Raw genomic sequence first — 19,263 nt, 5'->3', positions numbered from 1 at the left:
AGAAGGAAAACATTAACAAAAATCAGAGCAGAAGTAAATGAAATACAGATCATATTGATAAAAGATCAGCAAAGACAAGAGCTGGTTTTTTGAAAAGATAAACTCTCTGCCCGCCCGGTAGGAATGTGAGTGTTAGGACCAAACTGGAGCCAGGACAGGCTCTAAGGGGCAGGCTAGGCCTGAGGTTTAGTCTCTAGGAAAGCTGAGGCACTGGGAACTCCCGCAGGCAGTGTAGCTCGACCAATCAGAAAAAACCCCTGTAACCCCCTGCCTGCGCCAGACCCGAGCCAATCTGGATAGGGATGCGAGGTTTAAAAGTCCCGCGTGCGCATACGGTTTAGCCAATCAGCTATGCTGTTACAGGAACGAAGAACCGTCTGTATAAAAGTAGCTGTGATTCAGAGCTCGGGGCTCTCGTCAAGACTCCCTTGCGCTGGATGAGACCTGAGCCCTAGCTCGAGCTAGCAATAACCCCCTTTGTGCGTTTGCATTGCTGTGAGGGTCTTATTCTCTCTGTCTTGGGGAACCGGACCGTGGGCACAACAGTGAGGGATGATTATAACACTCAAGGTCAGGCGCCTAAGGCATTTCCCATCTCACTAGTGTTTCTTGTCCGAAGTCCAGCTGAATTTACTTCCCTTAAAAAAAAAAAGAAACATATTTTCCTTTTATCACAACAATTCACATCCATCCTTTTTCCTGGAACTCCCTTCTTTCCAATCCTTCAACTGTCTTGCTCCCTCAGACTCCAGCCCACTTGGTTTCACTTGCTTACAGTCCCCTGATGATAATCCTCAATGACGGGTTCTGATTCGCTATCTCAGTCTCAAGATGGGATGGGGAGGGAGGTGGGAGGAGGGGTTCAGGATGGGGGACGCATGTACACCCATGGCTGATTCATGTCAATGTATGGCAAAAACTACTACAATGTTGTAATTAGCCTCCAATTAAAAAAATAATAAAAAGAAAACTTGAAAGAGAAGATACTAGAAAAAGCAAAAGGGGGTAAGATCACTGACGTAAACACAGATGTTACCTTGGGAAAGAAGCTGAAATTCTTGCTCCGTTGGAAAGAAGATGAACTTTCTTTAACATCCCACTGTTCCTATACCCACCTCCCACTGATGCTGCTGATGAAACGCAAGTCAGTCTATAAGGAGGAAGTGATTTTCCTGTTGCACACTGACACCAGAGAATTTGAATAATAAAATGTCATTTACTCGAAAAAAACACAAAAACTACGTGTTTTTTTTTTCCTTTTGTTTTTACTCCACCTCTCTCTTTGGGTTTCCCTGGTGGCTCGGATGGTAAAGAATCTGCCTGCAATGCAGACGCATGTTCAGTCCCTGGGTCGGGAAGATCCCCTGGAGAAGGGAATAGCAACCCACTCTTCTTGCCTGGAGAATCCCATGGACAGAGAAGCCTGGCAGGCTACAGTCCTTGGGGCTGCAAAGAGTTGGATGCGACTGAGGACCAACACTTTCTCTTGCAATACACTGAGAGTCATTTGAGGACTAGTACAGTTCCCCCTGTTGACCAACAGATTCTCTGCCCGCAGTGTCTGGACACTCAACATGCTGTGACCATCAGCTACTGCTACTCCACAGCGTCTCCAGCAACAGAGGGAGGAGATACAAGGCTTACGGATTCTGATCTCTGCTGTGAATTACAGTTACCTGCCACTTCCACGGCATTCCTAGAAAGCTGCGTCTCGCCGTGGCCCCAGCCATGACAGAGAACAAACCTCACCTTGTATTGGACCTCCTCCTTTGGCTGTGAACTTTGCGCCCCATTGCCTGTGCTCAGCTGCGCTGCTTGAGAAACAACGCTGCCTGCATGGCTGCCAAGTCGCTGCAGTCGTGTCCAACTGTTTGCGACCCTGGGGGTGGACGTGCAGAGTGAGGCAGGGTCAGCCTGCATCCTGCACAGTCTCAGCTCCAAACTCCTCTCCCACTGAGAGCCGGCTCTCCTGTTTCCTGCCCTGAGACTGAACACAAGGGAACACTCACCTGCCTGCACTCGGCGCCACACTCTGTGCAGGGAAGTGTCGGTCAGGATGGGCCCCAGTTATAGGGACAGGGCCCCTGGGCCCACTCTCGCCACAGAGGAGCCATTATCATGTCGTCTGGAGAGGAGGTGACATGTCTGCATGGAGAGTCTGGGGCGTCTCCAGTGAGGGCCGGATCTTACCCCCAGTGCTCGTCACCTTCACCCACCCCTGGGGACTAGGGACAACTCCTGGCAGTTACTGAGAAGGTCCACGTGAGCAGCTGAGCAGAGGGCAGGAGAGTTTTCTGTGTTCCCTGCAGGAGAGCCCAAGTTCACAGTGACAGTCATAGCCGGGGGAGGGACACTCACAGAGCACCCGGGCTCCCTTCACTGTCTCCTGGTGGGCATTCTCCTTCATGGCCTCAGCTCTTCCAAACTGTCCCAAAGTGTGTTCTCACTGATCATCAGCATGGGATCTGGAGGCTGGGCTTTCTCCTGAGTTGAAGTTCCACAGCCCTTTCTATTTATGGCCTCAGGTCTGTTTAACCTGGAAAGTGCCCCCCTTTGAAGCCAGCGTTTCCCTCCTCAGGATCCTCAGGCCTCCCTCACGTCCACGTGACTCTGAAAGAACCTTGTCTTTGGCTCCGCGTCGCCCATGGAGCCCCCTCCTTGAGCCTCGTACTGGACAACCAGCCTGTCCCCGTGTTCTGGTCCATGAGCCTGGTCACATGCATTCCTAGATGTGCAGACAGGGGTTAGCAAGATGAACTTATTAGGACAATATGAGACTTCAGAATTCACTGTAATGATCAGTTGCTAGTTGGAGATGTAAATCGGTGTTGGGGTCCTTGAAACCTGCTCCATTAGGTGTGCAGTGGGCCTGGGATCATTGTCCCGAGGGAAGACGGTACACTCTCTGCATCGGGCCCCATGTGGAGAATCGGCGCATGAAGGCAGCAGCCGCGTCCACGTTTCATAAACGTGGGTTTTCCAAGATGACCCAGGTAGACGGGACATCTACTGCTTCTATACGGTCGTACATTCATAGCCCCTGCCTGGGACAGTGTGCTTGATAATCATAATATGCTGAATTCACCATGGGGACGTTGCTGGACACAAACACACAGAGATAGTTTGGGCCTACTATGTGCCATTCCTCGACTAGGTAGTGAAGATACAAAAAGAATTACTAATACCCTGGATTCTGATATTTGAAACCCATGACTCATCAGCAGACTTTCTAGCTGAGCTGGTGGAAGTGTCCAGATCTGAGCCGTCCAGTGTGGAAGCTCCCGTCCCAGGCGGCCACTGAGCTCATCTGGACCGGGCTCATCTGGACCGAGAGGGGCTTGGGTGTAACAGACACACTGGATTCGCCTTCAGTATTGAGGTGCTCCCACGTTGGGTGCAGATATATTTACAACTATTTCATCTTCTTCGCGGACTGATCCTTTGGGCGTTATGTGCTGTCCTTCCATGTCTCTTATAATGATCTTAGTTTACAGTCTATTTTCTCTTAATAAATATTGCTACTCTGACTCTCTCTTGATTTTCTTTTGCGAGGAATACCTTTTCCCATCCTCTCACTTTCAGCCTGTGTGTCTTTAGAGCGAAAGTGAGTGCTTTGTGCAGCAGGTGCATGGTATGTTTCTTTATCCATTTTGGTGGAGCATTTCAATTCTTACATCTTCTTTGAAATGGTCATAGTAGTTCTAACCAGAATATAAGAATTTGTGAACCCACATGTAATGACTAGAGCATTCTATACAAAGAGTTACCCATTAAGACTACCTCTTTTAAAAATGCAATAATAAATATGCCACATTTTCCTAAAAGATAGTATTAGAGAAAAGGAACTCAGAAAATAGCGATTAGGATAAAACAGAAAACAAAGTCCCACGATGCTGCACAACAGTGATGAAAACTAAACGTTTATGTGACAAACAGGAGTGGGCACCTCAAACTATTCCTTCCCGTTACCCCATCCATCAGGTCAGTGATGTTTACTGGTCAAATATGGAAAGAAAGTCCAGGTTCAAAGGTAAAATGATCCGTTGTACAATATGGGCAATTATGTGTGGCATTAGAGCATAGTGAAGAAATAGAAGTGAAACAAAGATACAAACGTGTGTAGAAAGTCTCCTCCATTTTCCAGGTTTCATAGCATCATCATGAAATAAAATCTCCCCACAACTCAGGGGTGATATTTATCGGGACCAGTATTGGCATAAGTGCCAATCAATGCACATCAGGTATTAGTGAAACTAATATGGAAATAAAGTGTGTGGACACACTTCAAATGATGCCGAATAGAGGGCAATTCCTTCAGAGCGTTACACTGTCCAAGAGGGAAGCTGATTTCCTCAGTGTTTCTGCGAATAGCTCTTGAGCTGCTATTTCATGGTTTGACTTTCAGATCTCTCAAGGCAGTGCCAACATTGATTTGCCTTCTAGGTTGATGGGATTTTATGTAAAAATTTGGTACTAAGTACACATGTCAGGAAGTGAAAGTGAAGTCGCTCAGTCAGGTCCGGCTCTCTGTGACCCCATGGACTGTAGCCTACCATGCTCCTCCATCCATGGGATTTTCCAGGCAAGAGTACTGGAGTGGGTTGCCATTGCCTTCTCCAGGGGATCTTCCCGACCCAGGGATTGAACCTGGGTCTCCTGCATTGTAAGCAGACGCTTTACCGTTTGAGCCACCAGGGAAATCAGAAGGCATAGGGATTCCCTGGCTGTCCTGTGGTGGGGACCCGGTGCTTTCACTGCTGAGGGCACGAGTTTAATCCCTGGTCAGGGACTGGATCCTGCAAGCAGGGTCAAAATTTAAAAAAGAAAGGAAAGAATTAGTAAAGAACAGAAAAAAGGTACAAACTTTCTCTTATAAGTAATTATGGAGAGGCGGTATACAAGACGTGACAACAATACTCTACCGCATATCTGGACATCGCTAAGAGAGCAATCTTAAAAGTTGTCACCACAAGACGAATCTTTGTAACTATATACAGATACTGTATTAACTAGACTTGTGATGTTTTGCATTCTATCAAAGAAGGGCACTGCCAAAGAATGCTCACACTGCTGGACAACTGCGCTCATTTCCAATGCTGGTAAGGTTATGTTCAAAATTCTTCAAGCCAAGCTTCGGCGGTATGTGAACCAAGAATTTCCAGATGTACAAGCAGGGTTTAGAAAAGGTAGAGGAACCAGAGATTAAATTGCTAACGTCCACTGGATTACAGAAAATGCAAGGGAATTCCAGAAAAACATCTGCTTGTGCTTTATTGACTATGCTATACCACAACAAACTGGAGAATTCTGAAAGAGATGGGAATACCAAGCCACCTTGCCTGCCTCCTGAGAAACCTGTATGGAGGTCAAGGTGCAACAGTTAGAGCCTTACATGGAACAATAGACTGGTTCAACACTGGGAAAGGAGTATGTCAAGACTGTATATTGTCACCCTGCTTATTTAACTTATATGCATAAAACATCCTGCAAAATGATGGGCTGGATGAAGCACAAGCTGGTATCAAGACTGCTGGGAGAAATATCAGCAGTCTCAGATATGCAGATGACACCACTCTAATGGCAGAAAGTGAAGAGGAACTAAAAAGCCTCTTGATGAAAGTGAAAGAGGAGAGTGAAAAAGCTGGCTTAAAACTCAACATTCAAAAAATGAAGAGCATGGCATCCGGTCACATCACTTCAGGGCAACTAGAAGGAGAAAAAGTAGAAGCGGCAGCAGGTTTTGTTTTCTTGGGCTCCAAAATCACTGCAGATGGTGACTGCAGCCATGGTATTAGAAGATGCTTTCTACTTGGAAGAAAAGCTATGACAAACCTGATCAGCATATTGAAAAGCAAAGACTTCTCTTTACCAACAAGGGACTGTATAGTCAAAGCTATGGCTTTTCCAGCAGTCATGCACAGATGTGAGAGTTGGACCATACCAAGGGCTGACACCGAAGAATTAATGCTTTCGAATTGTGGTGTTGGAGAAGACTCTTGAGAGTCCCTTGAACTGTGACGAAATGAAACCTATCAATCCTAGAGGAAATCAGCCCTGAACATGCACTGGAAGGACTGATGCTCAGACTGAAGGCCCAATCTACTTTGCCCTGATGTGAAGAGCTGACTCACTGAGGAAGCCCCTGATGCTGGGGAATATTGAAGGCAAAAAGGAGAAGAGGGCGGCAGAGGATGAGATGGTTGGTTGCCATCACCTATTCAATGGACATGAATTTGAGCAGACTCTGGGAGATAGCGGAGGACAGGGAAGCCTGGCGTGCTTCCACAGCAGTCCATAGGGTTGCAAAGAGTCAGATACAACTTAGCGACTGTACGACAGCAACACACAAAGACTGTGTTATTCTGTTGCACAACCAAAACTTCTGTAATGGTGTGTGCTAATTATACTTCAAAATAAACAGTGCTCAGTAGATAGTTATAAAATAGAGAGCTTGTAGCTAATATGCAAGCTTCTTCCTATTTACTATTTCAGCCACGATGCCTAAAAACCCAAGAGCAGCACCCGTGAGCTCTAGGATCCCTAAGGAGCAGCAGCAGCGGGCTAACAGTGGGGAAACATGAAGCCAAGATGTTAGCGGTATGAAGCAACGACAGGCGAAAATCTAAAAATGCAGCAATACGAAAAGCAAAAATGCAATCCAGTGCGTAGAAGGTGACGAAGGTGACCACCAGCATCAGGATGGTGTGGGCGGCTCTGGTCTCCGGGGGGCGTCTGTGGTGCCCGGCGGGGGTGTGGATATACCGCACCCTCTGGTGGTGTCTGAGCAGGAGAAGCACCATGGAGCCGCTGGACCAGACCATCAGGGCAATAAATACGGCATCAGAGACGGACCATAGGTACAGAAAGCGTGCTTTCGGAGCTGAGGAGGAGCAGAACCACTTGCCATGGTTATCAGTATAGTTGTTTGTGCCCTGTGGACCAGTGACTGTCACAGGGACACAGATATTCATTAGGAAACTGAGCAACCAGCAGGCGCAACAGGAAGGACCAGTGACCTTGGGGGCCCTTCCTCTGAGCACCACCCACTCTGCTCTCCTGGGGATGAGAGTGAAGGACTGATAGGTGCTCAGGACACAGGTGGAGCACAGGGTGGTGCCTCGAGCCACCCTCTGTACGTAATACACAAACTTACACCCGAGGCTGGAGAGGGGCTTCCTCAACACAAAAGCTACTATTATGTGGGGAATCCCAGGGGAGAAGATAATCAAAAGATTGGCCACAACCATGTGGGCGAGAATCACTTCTGTGGGTCTCGTCTTGCAGCCAAGCAAGATCGGACAGATGCTGTGGAAGAAAAGGATGACATTACCCAGAGCCCCAACCACCATCTGTAACAGAGAGATGGTTTCCAGAACCACCTCCCCTGGGTTTTTCAGGGCATCTCTGTGAACAGACATGGAGAGGACGTCAGAGTGTCCTGGAGCAGAAAGGGGGCTGAGCTGGTGATGCCATCAGAAGTCTTCTTACACAATCAAAGTGGAAAAGGATTCTTGCATTTTCTGTCTCCTGAGAAGGGAGACGTTGTCCTGTTCCACAGGAGGGTCTCAACCTAGAGAACACATGCACGGTATCAGTTACAATGTCTAATACAAAATACTTACTATTTTGTATTTATCTCTGTCCACTTGTATAAGCTGATGCTCCACTAGCCTGTGAGGTCCAGGAACTTGAGAACCATGTCTCTCTTGATTAATAACATGACTGACAGATGCGTGCATCCGTACACGCCAAGTCTCAGTTGCGTCTGACTCTTAGTGACCCCGTGGACTGCAGTCGACCGGGCTCCTCTGTCCTTGGGATTCTGCATGAAAAATACTGGGAGCAGGCTGCCATGCCTGCCCCAGGGGATCTTCCCGACTCAGGGATCGAACTTGAGTCTCTTATGTCTCCTGCATTGCAGGTGGGTTTTTTTTGTTTTTTTTTTTTAACCAAATAGCACCACCTGGGAAGCCCTGGTTGACCAATAATTGGTGCTAAATAATATGTCCTGAATATACATATTACAGGTGACATGAGAGAAAGACAGTGATATACCCTTCCCCTTTAGAGTGTATGATCATTCTATTATATTAACAGATTGACTTTGAAAAATGAAACAATACGACTGAGATTATAGGAGAGTCTGACTACATTTAATACAGCTGTCCCTGAACCAGTTGTCCACCTTGGAGAACTCACAGCTCATCAGAGATACGAAAGAACGATAAAACATCGGTCATGCAGTTCTGGCTTCTGCTCCCTCATGGAAGTCAACTTTCTGTCCTAACAATAATTAGAACACAGAACACTCTGTAAATTCCTGGATTCCTAACAGAGGCGAGAACAGAGGGGAAACCTCTGCTTCCATGATTGGAGAGATGGACAGTGAACAGAAGGGGCCGAGGGTACTGGAGCACAGGTTCATGAGCGAAACACCTCGGACCCAGGGCAGAAAACCCTGAACTAATAAAGGATTTATGTAGGCTCCATGGGTTGCTGGAGGCTCCGCGTGGAGACGTCTGGCAATTAGAAGCTCCAGGAACACCAAGTTATAGGAGATCCCCACAGTTCTGAGTTTTGTAATATTTCTTTGAGGGAAAAATCAGTGGAAAAAAAATCAGTGGCAAAATCTCCTTGTGCTTTCAGTGGGGGTTGGAAGGGGAAAAACCATTTTGAAAAACATCAGAGCACGAGGTTCTTCTCAATCTGCCTTTAGGAGAGGTTAGCTAACTGGAGCCTAACCAACTGGGGTTTTTCTCAGAGCCTGACTGACCTGGAAAGGGAAATACCCAACATCCAGCCCACACTAGCCATCCTGCCCAATCGACTGGGGAGAAAAAAAGCAGAGAATTGCTGGTGAGGTTCACAGTCCAGAGGCACAGGCTCACAGAGAGACTGGGACCTCATTGTAGGATGTAGAATCTCCCCTCTCCCCTCACCTCACCACCACATCACTGAAGGCTGATTAACTGTTCCTTTTACCCAGTACCTCATGTCCAGATATCAAGAAAAAACTCCTAGGCATACTACAAGGCAAAGAAAAATTTGGAGACACAGAGCAAACTTTAGATTCAGACACGGCAGGAATGAGGGAATGATCAAACCTTCTGGACTTCGTATGTGCTGTGACTAAGCACGCACAAGCCAGTGGAAGCGGCAGGAATCAACGCGATGCTGAAGCTTCAGAGGAGAATGTAACTCACCTCACCCCAGCTCAGCACAGAGATCAGGGCTGGTCTGTGCAGGCCTCCTAAGAGAATAAGAAAGCCCTGCTAAGAGAGCATGTCGTGTGCCCAGGACCATGGGCAAAGGAGTCAGGACCTCAGCCCTGCACAGAGGGACACAGCGGGGGCTGGGGAGGGCGGAGCGGGCCGCGTCCAGTGCAGAATCACTCGGCCTCTTCTCAGAGCTCGCCTCGATGAAAGTCCTCAGTCTTAGGCAGGACTGCCACCCGGGGTCCTTCTCTGTATTCACCTGTTTTAGTCTGCTTGAGGTGTTATTTCAAAAAAAATGCATCACCCACTCAGGGGATTATAAACAACAGAAATTCACTGCTCAGAGTCCTGGAGGCTGGACGCCCACAAACAAGGCTGTAGCGAGGACCCCTCTGTGAGAGCGCCCTTCCTGACTCATGGCTGGCGCTTCTCAGAGCGTCCTCATGTGATGGAAAAGTCCATGGTGCTCTGCAGAGCCTCGCTTACAGCAACACTAATTCTACATGTGAGGGCACGGAGCACCCACCTCCAAAGACGGTCATGTGTGGGGTTAGGTTTTCAAAGCATGAAATTTGCAGGGACTCAAACTTTAGACCCGGAGAAGGAAATGGCAACCCACTCCAGTGTTCTTGCCTGGAGAATCCCAGGGACGGGGGAGCCTGGTGGGCTGCCTTCTATGGGGTCGCACAGAGTCGGACACGACTGAAGTGACTTAGCAGCAGCAGCAGCAAACTTCAGACCACGGACAGCCCAAGATATATTTCAGTGCATTTCTGAGTATAAAATGCAAAGTTAACTTACAAAAGCGAATCATATTCTAATTTCTATTTATAAGTAAAAAAAAAAAAAGTGTACACGGTTCCTTTCCATCACTCACATTTCTTGGCAGACTTGAAAATTACCTGAATTTCACCTCACTGCAGATTCTTTTCCCTTTCCATAATGCCTCAGGTAAAGGAAGGACAGTTGGAATTTTTTTCCATATTCTTGAGAAAAATAGGTGGCTCACACACAACAACACAAAGCCCACGCAGAATGGAGAGAGAAAATCTTTGCCAAAATTAGTGAAAACCTTCATCCAACTGAAGAGGGACTGGAAATACGAAAAATGTGTCTGTCGTTATTAAGAAGCGTAATTCTGTGTATTTCTGTGTGTGCACGTGTGTGTCTGTGTCCTCAGGGCTCATTTGATGCTGTAGGATTTTCCAGTTCTAATGAACTCAGCACAAATATATGTTCTCATGTATTCATACTGCTGCTGCTGCTGCTAAGCCACTTCAGTTGTGTCCGACTCTGTGCGACCCTGTGGATGGCAGCCCACCAGGCTACCCCATCCCTGGGATTCTCCAGGCAAGAACACTGGAGTGGGTTGCCATTTCCTTCTCCAATGCATCAAAGTGAAAAGTCAAAGTGAAGTCGCTCAGTCATGTTCGACCCTCAGCGACCCCATGGACTGCCGCCTTCCAGGCTCCTCCATCCATGGGATTTTCCAGGCAAGAGTACTGGAGTGGGGTGCCATTGCCTTCTCCAGTATTCATACTAACCCTAATCTATTAGGTTTGAGAATATCAACAGACTTCCTTTAAACATGGTTGAAGGACTCAGTGACTCTGGCCATACAGGACTCAGCAGAGATTCCACAGTGACCCCCTCCCTCTTCCCCTCATTGTCAGGGACCCCAGGACACAGGATTTGCAGTGAACTCACAGCTCTGGTCCCACTCAGACACACACCCCAGCACATTCCCCCCTTCCACCTGCCAGCCAGGGCATGGACGGGGCAGCTCAGGACAAGGCAGGGGGGCAGCTGTCCTGCCCAAGGTGCTGACAATGCAGCTCTGAGCTCCTCTCCTGCTGAGAGCCGGCTCTCCTGATTCCTGCCCTGAGACTGAACACAAGGGAGCACTCACCTGCCTGCACTCGGCGCCACACTCTGTGCAGGGAAGTGGCAGTCGGGATGGGCCCCAGTTATAGGGGCAGGGCCCCTGGGCCCGCTCTCCCCACAGAGGAGCCATTATCATGTCGTCTGGAGCGGAGGTGACATGTCTGCATGGAGAGTCTGGGGCGTCTCCAGTGAGGGCCGGATCTTACCCCCAGTGCTCGTCACCTTCACCCACGCCTGGGGACTAGGGACAAGTCCTGGCAATTACTGAGAAGGTCCACGCGAGCAGCTGAGCAGAGGGCAGGAGAGTTGTCTGTGTTCCCTGTGGGAGAGCCCAAGTTCACAGTGACAGTCATAGCCGGGGGAGGGACACTCACAGAGCACCCGGGCTCCCTTCACTGTCTCCCGGTGGGCATTTTCCTTCATGGCCTCACTCTTCCAAACTGTTCCAAAGTGTGTTCTCACTGATCATCAGCATGGGATCTGGAGGCTGGGCTTTCTCCTGAGTTGAAGTTCCACCGCCCTTTCTATTTATGGCCTCAGGTCTGTTTAATCTGGAAAACGTTCCCCTTTGAAGCCAGAGTTTCCCTCCTCAGGATCCTCAGGACTCCCTTGTATCCACGTAACTCTGCAAGGACCTTGTCATTGGCTCCACGTCACCCACAGACCACCTCCTTGAGTCTCTCATTGGACCTCCAGCATGTCACCACATTCTGGCTCCGTGTCGCCCACAGGCCACCTCCTTGAGTCTCTCATTGGACCTCCAGCATGTCACCACATTCTGGCTCCGTGTCGCCCACAGGCCACCTCAAGTCTCTCATTGGACCTCCAGCATGTCACCACATTCTGGCTCCGTGTCGCCCACAGGCCACCTCAAGTCTCTCATTGGACCTCCAGCATGTCACCACATTCTGGCTCCGTGTCGCCCACAGGCCACCTCAAGTCTCTCATTGGACCTCCAGCATGTCACCACATTCTGGCTCCGTGTCGCCCACAGGCCACCTCAAGTCTCTCATTGGACCTCCAGCATGTCACCACATTCTGGCTCCGTGTCGCCCACAGGCCACCTCAAGTCTCTCATTGGACCTCCAGCATGTCACCACATTCTGGCTCCGTGTCGCCCACAGGCCACCTCAAGTCTCTCATTGGACCTCCAGCATGTCACCACATTCTGGCTCCGTGTCGCCCACAGGCCACCTCAAGTCTCTCATTGGACCTCCAGCATGTCACCACATTCTGGCTCCGTGTCGCCCACAGGCCACCTCAAGTCTCTCATTGGACCTCCAGCATGTCACCACATTCTGGCTCCGTGTCGCCCACAGGCCACCTCAAGTCTCTCATTGGACCTCCAGCCTGCCCTTGTGTTACAGTCCATTAGCTCTGGCAAGATGCACTCTGGGACAGGCAGACAGGCGTTGGGGAAAAGAATTTATTAAACTTATATTAGGGAGAAAATGTTAGAATTCTTTAAATTGATCCGTGGGTGATCAATTGCTAGTTGGAAGTCTGACTTGATAATTGGATGTTTGATACCTGATCCATCAGGTGGGCAGCTGGCCTGGTGTTTCTCCTGGGGGACCATGGAGCAGAAGGGACACCATCCACCCTCCCCATCAGGCGCCTCCTATGGAGAACTGGCGCATGAAGGCCGCAGACACGTCCGCATTTCATGAACAAGGGGCTTCCGAGATAACCCTGGTAGATAGAACATCTACCGCTTCTTCAAAAAACAATATTTATGTTGGCTGCACGAGGCTTCTGGTGCTGTGCACAGCCTTTCTCTCGTTGTCGAGAGCGGGGCTTCTCGTTGTGACTTCTCCTACTGCAGAGCTCGGGCTCTGGGGCACAGCGGCTCTAGGGCACAGTGGCACAAGCTCAGTTGCTCTGTGGCGTGGGAAACCCTCCCAGACCAGAGATGGAACCCATGTCCCCCACACTGGCAAGCGGATTCTTAACCACTGGGCCACCAGGGAACTCTTACTGCTCCTGTAAAGTTGTACATTCATGGCCATGTCTGGGACAATGTGCGTAAAGGTTTTAATATATTGAATGGTTATTCACTATGGGGACATTGCTCAACACAAACACATAGAGACAGTTTAGACCTACGATGTGCCATTCCTCAACTAGGTAATGAAGACACAAAGAGAATTACTATCACTTCAGGTTCTGATATTTGAAACACACAATTCATCCCCAGACTTCTAGCTGAGTGGGTGAAAGCATCCAGATCTGAGCCAGTCCCAGGGGGCCACTGAGCTCCTGAAACGGGCTCATTTGGACTGAGGGGCTTGGGTGTGACACACACACTGGGTTCGCCTTCTGCACTGAGGTCTCCTACGTTGGGTGCGTATATATTTACAGTTGTTGCACCTTCTTCGTGGATTGATCCTTCAACCAATATGTAGTGTTATTCTTGGTCTCTTGTAACAGTCTTTATTTTCAAGTCTTTCTTGAATAACTCTCTCTCTGATTTTGCTTTGATTTGTGTGGAATAACCTTTTCCATTCCATCACTTTCAGTCTACGTGTGCCTCTAGATGGAAAGTTTTTTGTAAATAGCAGGTATATGGGTCTGTTTCTTTATCTAATAAGCCTGTCTGTGTCCTTTGGTTGGAGCATTTCTATTCTGAAATATTATTTGAAACAGTCATAATAATTCTAAGGAGAATATAAGAAAATTTGGAAGCTCATATGTAATTGATACAGCAATAAATACAAATAATTATACATTAAGACTACTAAGTACGATGGAATATTAAAAATGCCACATTTTCCCAGAAAAAACATATTATGACAAAGCAACACAGAAAACAGTGATGAGGATAAAATATAAAACTAAGTCTCAATATTCTGTGTTTCAGTGACGAAGACTAAATGTTTAAGTGAAAAATATGGAACGGGAAGCTTCTCTTCCCTCCATCATATGACTTCATCTGTCTAATCCATCAAATTTACTGACAGTCAGCCGTGACCAACTCAAACAACATACTAAAAAGCAGAGACATTACTTTGACAACAAAAGTTCATCTAGTCAAAGCTATGGTTTTTCCAGTGGTCATGTATAGATGTGAGAGTTGGACTATAAAGAAAGCTGAGCACCGAAGAATTGATGCTTTTGAACTGTGGTGCTGGAGAAGATTCTTGAGAGTCCCTTGGACTGCAAGGAGACCAAACCAGTCCATTCTAAAGGAGATCAGTCCTGAATATTCATTGGAAGGAGAAAGATGCTGAAGCTGAAACTCCAATACTTTGGCCACCTGATGCAAAGAACTGACTCACTAGAAAAGATTCTGAAGCTGGAAAAGATTGAAGGCAGGAGGAAAAGGGGACAACAGAAGATGAGATGGTTGGATGGCATCACTAACTCAATGGACATGAGTTTGAACAAGCTCCGGGAGTTGGTGATGGACAGGGAGGCCTGGCGTGCTGCAGTCCATAGGGTCACAAAGAGTCGGACATGACTGAGCGACTGAACTGAACCATGTAAAGAAAATCCAACATGAAAAATGATGTAACCCATTGAATAACATTGATTTTTGTGTAACACTACAGCATATCAGAGAAACACGAGTGAAAAAAAAAAAACCACAAACAAAAACCTAACACCGTCTCCATTTCCCAGGATTCTTACCCTCAGCTATGAAATAAAACGTCCACCCCCTCTGGAGTAACACAATGTAGAGCAGTACTGGATTATGTGTAAGTGTGTATCGGATATGAGCTACACCACAAGGAGACAAACTTTGTGGAAACACTTCACAAAGTGAAGTGATGTTCCTGAAGAAAGGAGGCTTCTTTCAGGCAGCTGCACTGGCCAAGGGGGAAACAGGTTTCCTTAGTAATGGCTGGAATCTTTTTCAAGTTGACAATCTCATGGATTCACTTTTGGACCTCTCAAGGCAGCATGAGCATTTATCTATTTTGCCGGAAGCCAGTGTGAGGAATCCCGCCCGTGACAAGGTCATGAGGAAGGAAGCTGACATACGCAAGGCGTGCTCAGACTTCAGGGACCCCTCTGGAAATTCCTAAGCATGTACCCCAACAAAAATCTGCCGGCTTTTGTGCTCTGCTTTTCCACTCTTCTGACATTCTCTGGAAAAAGTCAATTCAGGGCTTTAGTCTTCTGCATTTGAAAGAGTGTTTCAATCCAAATACCCCTCTGATGGCTTTCTAGCCTGCCTGCAGGACTCGTACAGCTGCGCATGTGATTGTTTGAGGCCTCCTGACCGCAGGAGGCACAGGAAGCTTGAAACATCCTAGGAATGTAGGAGCTTCCGAAGAGTCAAAATCTTTAGAATAGGACTGATTAAAAGTTTCATTTGTTGAGTCAATGCTTGCTGCCAAATTTTCATATCCTTTATTTTTAGATATAGTTGGTATATAGAAAAACAAGTAGTAGACCTTGTATTAGCAACATTAGATCTTTGAGTTAAGTACCTTCTTTGTTATAACCCACTGTGCCTTTGTTCTATAGAGATGCAACTTTAATGCTTTAAGGAGATGCAGATTAAAGAAAAACACTTCAGGGGAAACAAAATTAACATTCATTAAGGAAGAGAGCCAAAAAGTGTTAACAAGCCTCTTGGCCAGAAGATAATGTAAATCACCTGAGACCTTTTGTATACAAAATGATGTATAAAAAGAGTCTGGGCTGCGAACGCTACGTAATTTTGTGTTGTCCATTGATCTCCATGTTTTATCAAAAGTATAAAAGGCCTTCTGAACAATAAAGGATGGGACCAGCTTCTCGGACCAGTTTCTTGAACTAGTCTCTCGGCCTGGTTTCTGGGGAATCTGGCTCCCCCCGTGTCTCTCTCTCTCATTTTCTCTCCCTTTCCCTCTCTCTGCTCTTTACTTTAATTTCAGGCTGAATTTTCATCTGGGGCGCGGAGGCTCGCCAGGTCTACTTACTTGCCGTGGTTGTTAAGACCCGCGCGAAAGGGAGCTTAAGGCGAGGCACCCTTAGATATTCAAGCGGGCGCCGGTGGCCCAACGTAGATGGTGCAAATTCCTTGTCTGGAATTTTATTGGTCTTCCGCGTAAACCAAGCTATTCAGCCTTCTTCCTCCACTTAATCTTCCTACTACACTATAGTTTCTTAATCTAATCTTATATTAATAAATAAACGAGTTTTTCCACGCCAACGCCGTCCACCCTTCGAATTCCCTGGATCCACCGGGGCTGGACCCCGGCACTATTTGACCTTCAGAGTTGTTTGGATTTTGTGTAAAAATTTGTACTGAGTACAAACATCAATGGTACCAAATTCTAATTATAAAAAATAAATTAGCTCTCTTCCTTTCTCTCCCTCTCTCTCTCCCTCCCCCATGCACTCCTCCACTCTCTTCTCTTCAAGTCTTTGGGTTGGCATGCCCTCATGCTTCGAGGATGGATTCTCCTGCTATCTTCTAAATAAAATAGAGCTGTAACCCTGATTTGCCCAAGAGCTGTAACACGGTTTGTCCCAAGAGCTGTGACGCGCTGAGGGCTTTAATGTCTGTCACTCCAAATCTTTGTTGTGATGAGACAAAGAACCGAGGAACATACATTCATATGACATCTATGGTGCCGTGACTCAGGTTTAACCTGGCTGAAACAACCTCCTTGCGGAAGAGGCCAAGCACAGCAGGAGCCCAACTCAGCAAAGCTCCCGCGGTAGAGGCAGAACGCGAAGAAAATCCAGCGCAGGGGAAGGCCCATCATGCTGGAAACCAGGACAGTGAAAAGCAAACTCAGCAGAAAGCTCGCACAGCCCAGTCTCCGATTCCAGAAGACCTCCGGTTAAGAAACCTTGGACCACTGGACAAAACCCCGAGAGGGATTGTCAGAAGATCCTTTGACCAATCCTGAGGAAATCTGGTACACTGAGGGAAGCAGCTTTGTCTTGGACAGAAAAAGAAGAGCCGGCAGTCAAATTACCAGGACATGACTCCTGGATTCACTATTCACGAATCAAGCTGTGGAAGAAAACAGAAGAGGACACCCAATACACCTGTGAGCCCCTGGGAGATCTCAGATACCTATTCAGGACTACTAGTCAACCAGCTACAACATGCAGTGCCAGTTCAACAAAGATATAAAACTATAGCCGACCACGGAAAATATCACACACCCTTAGATGGACACCACTATAAGGACTCTGAGGCTTGAGACTAGCAAGAAGGGGAGGCCCAATACCCCTCACCATCCCAGTTCATCATGAAGTAGACAGAAAGACCTCGGTGCCCCTATTCCCAAAGAATTGGGCCTCCCATCTCTTGAGGGGGGAGTGTTAGGCCCAAAAGACTCCTTCAAGGACCCCCAAACCTCCTCAAGGTCCGGTTCCAAAGACAATAGCCCTTACCCACGAAGGACGCTGAGCCCTGCTCTAGTCACTCTAGAAGCTGACCAGTCAATGCATGGTAGAAGCTTGAGGATTCTTCAGTCTTGCTCCAGCTACACTCTGGCAGCTGGCTGGTCAACACACCATGGAAGCTTAAGGATCCGGTTATCAAAATATTGATGGATTTTCACTGTCAACCACGGCTTCTATCCCTAATCGGCATTATTGCTGAGTTCTTCATTACAGAACCAACTAGACTCCCTGGCTGAGGTGGTTGTACAGAATAGGAGAGGGCTAGACCTACCAACAGCTGAAAAGGGAGGACTCTTCCTTTTCTTAAATGAAGAATGCTGCTTTTATATAAACCAATCAGGAATAGTCAAGGACATGGCCCAACAGCTAAGGGAATGAATCTTAAAAAGGAGAGAGCAACTAGCAAATTCCCGGGGTAACTGAAACAGTACCTGGAGCTGGGCCTCATGGCTTCTCCCTTGAACAGATTCTCTCTTCATGTTCTTGACAGCACTCTTGTTTGGCCCTTGTATTCTCAATGCAATTACCCAGTTCATAACCTCTTGGATTGAATCCATAACATACAAATGGTAATAGCTCAATATAGCCCCCTAAACGATGGGGAGCTCTGAATGTGCTACCAAAACATGAGATGATGCTTTCTACCATGAGTGACAGAAGCATCAGGAGTGGGGGATGAAGAGGAAAAGTTAAAGTTTTGCATAACCTCTTGGTCCTTCTGCCTCTGTAACTTCTAGATCACGTAGGTCACGTAGTCTCAGAAAGTGGGGACTTGCAATACTAGGAACTGGAGTTTATTTCACTCACCATTGTCCTGCTCTTTGCAATTGCCCAGCCCCTGCAAACCTGCTTAATCATGCTTGTCCATGCAAAGGTCAGACACCCCCCTCCCCATCTTGACCACTGTTTTCCCGTGCACGTGAAACCGTAGTTTAAACCAGCCTATTAGCAGCTACTGTTGCCCACTATAGTAGTTCTATAAAACCTGTAACCCCTTTGTTCAGGGCTCAGAGCTTGAAATGTTAACTCCTCTGAGCCCACCAGTGTAATAAACCTGAGTTCTCCAACAACAACAACAACGAAAAACTAGTCATGGGTATATAAACGTACAGCATGGAGACAGTGGTTGATAATACTGTATTGCGTAATGAAAAGTGGTAAGAGAGTCAGTCTTCAAAGTTCTTGTCACAGGAAAATTTTTGTAGTATGTACAGAGGTGGAAATGGTGACAGATTTTATTTGGGGGGCTCCAAAGTCACTGTGGACGGTGACTGCAGCCAGGAAATGAAAATACGCTTGCTCCTTGGATGAAAAGCTATGACAAATCTAGACAGTGTATTAAAAAGCAGAGAACATCACTTTGTCAACAAAGGTCCATATAGTCAAAGCTATGTTTTTCCAGTAGTCATGTATGGATGTGAGAGTTGGACCATAAAGAAGGCTGAGCACTGAAGAACTGATGCCTTCAAACTGTGGTGCTGGAGAAGCCTCTTGAGAGTCCCTTCAACAGCAAGGAGATGAAACCAGTCCATCCTAAAGGAAATCAACCCTGAATATTCACTGGAAGGACTGATGCTGAAGCTCAAATACTGTGGCCACCTGATGTGAAGAACTGACTCACTGGAAAAAACCCTGATGCTGAGAGAGACTGAGGGCAGGAGGAGAAGAGGGCAACGGAGGGCGAGATGATGAGATGGCGTCACCGACTCAATGGACGTGCGTTTGAGCAAACTCTGGGAGGTGGTGAAGGACAGGGAGGCCTGGTGTGCTGCAGTTCACGTGATCACGAAGAATCGGACATGACAAACAC

The 19,263-nt window shown here is 47.4% G+C and overlaps 1 protein-coding gene across 1 annotated transcript; it reads right to left on the bottom strand.

Moving 5' to 3' along the window:
- Positions 1–6,488: 6,488 nt before the first annotated feature.
- LOC138096970 (vomeronasal type-1 receptor 4-like) lies at positions 6,489–7,418 on the bottom strand. Its single transcript, XM_068993190.1, has one exon. It carries the CDS (start codon positions 7,416–7,418, stop codon positions 6,489–6,491), a length of 930 nt encoding a protein of 309 aa, XP_068849291.1.
- Between the last annotated feature and the right edge of the window lie 11,845 nt (positions 7,419–19,263).

The sequence above is a fragment of the Capricornis sumatraensis genome, chromosome 20 (assembly GCF_032405125.1).
Source record: "Capricornis sumatraensis isolate serow.1 chromosome 20, serow.2, whole genome shotgun sequence".
NCBI classification, from domain to species: Eukaryota; Metazoa; Chordata; class Mammalia; order Artiodactyla; family Bovidae; genus Capricornis; species Capricornis sumatraensis.
Note: the sequence above shows the minus strand (reverse complement) of the source record. Positions and strands in the feature narration are given on the sequence as shown.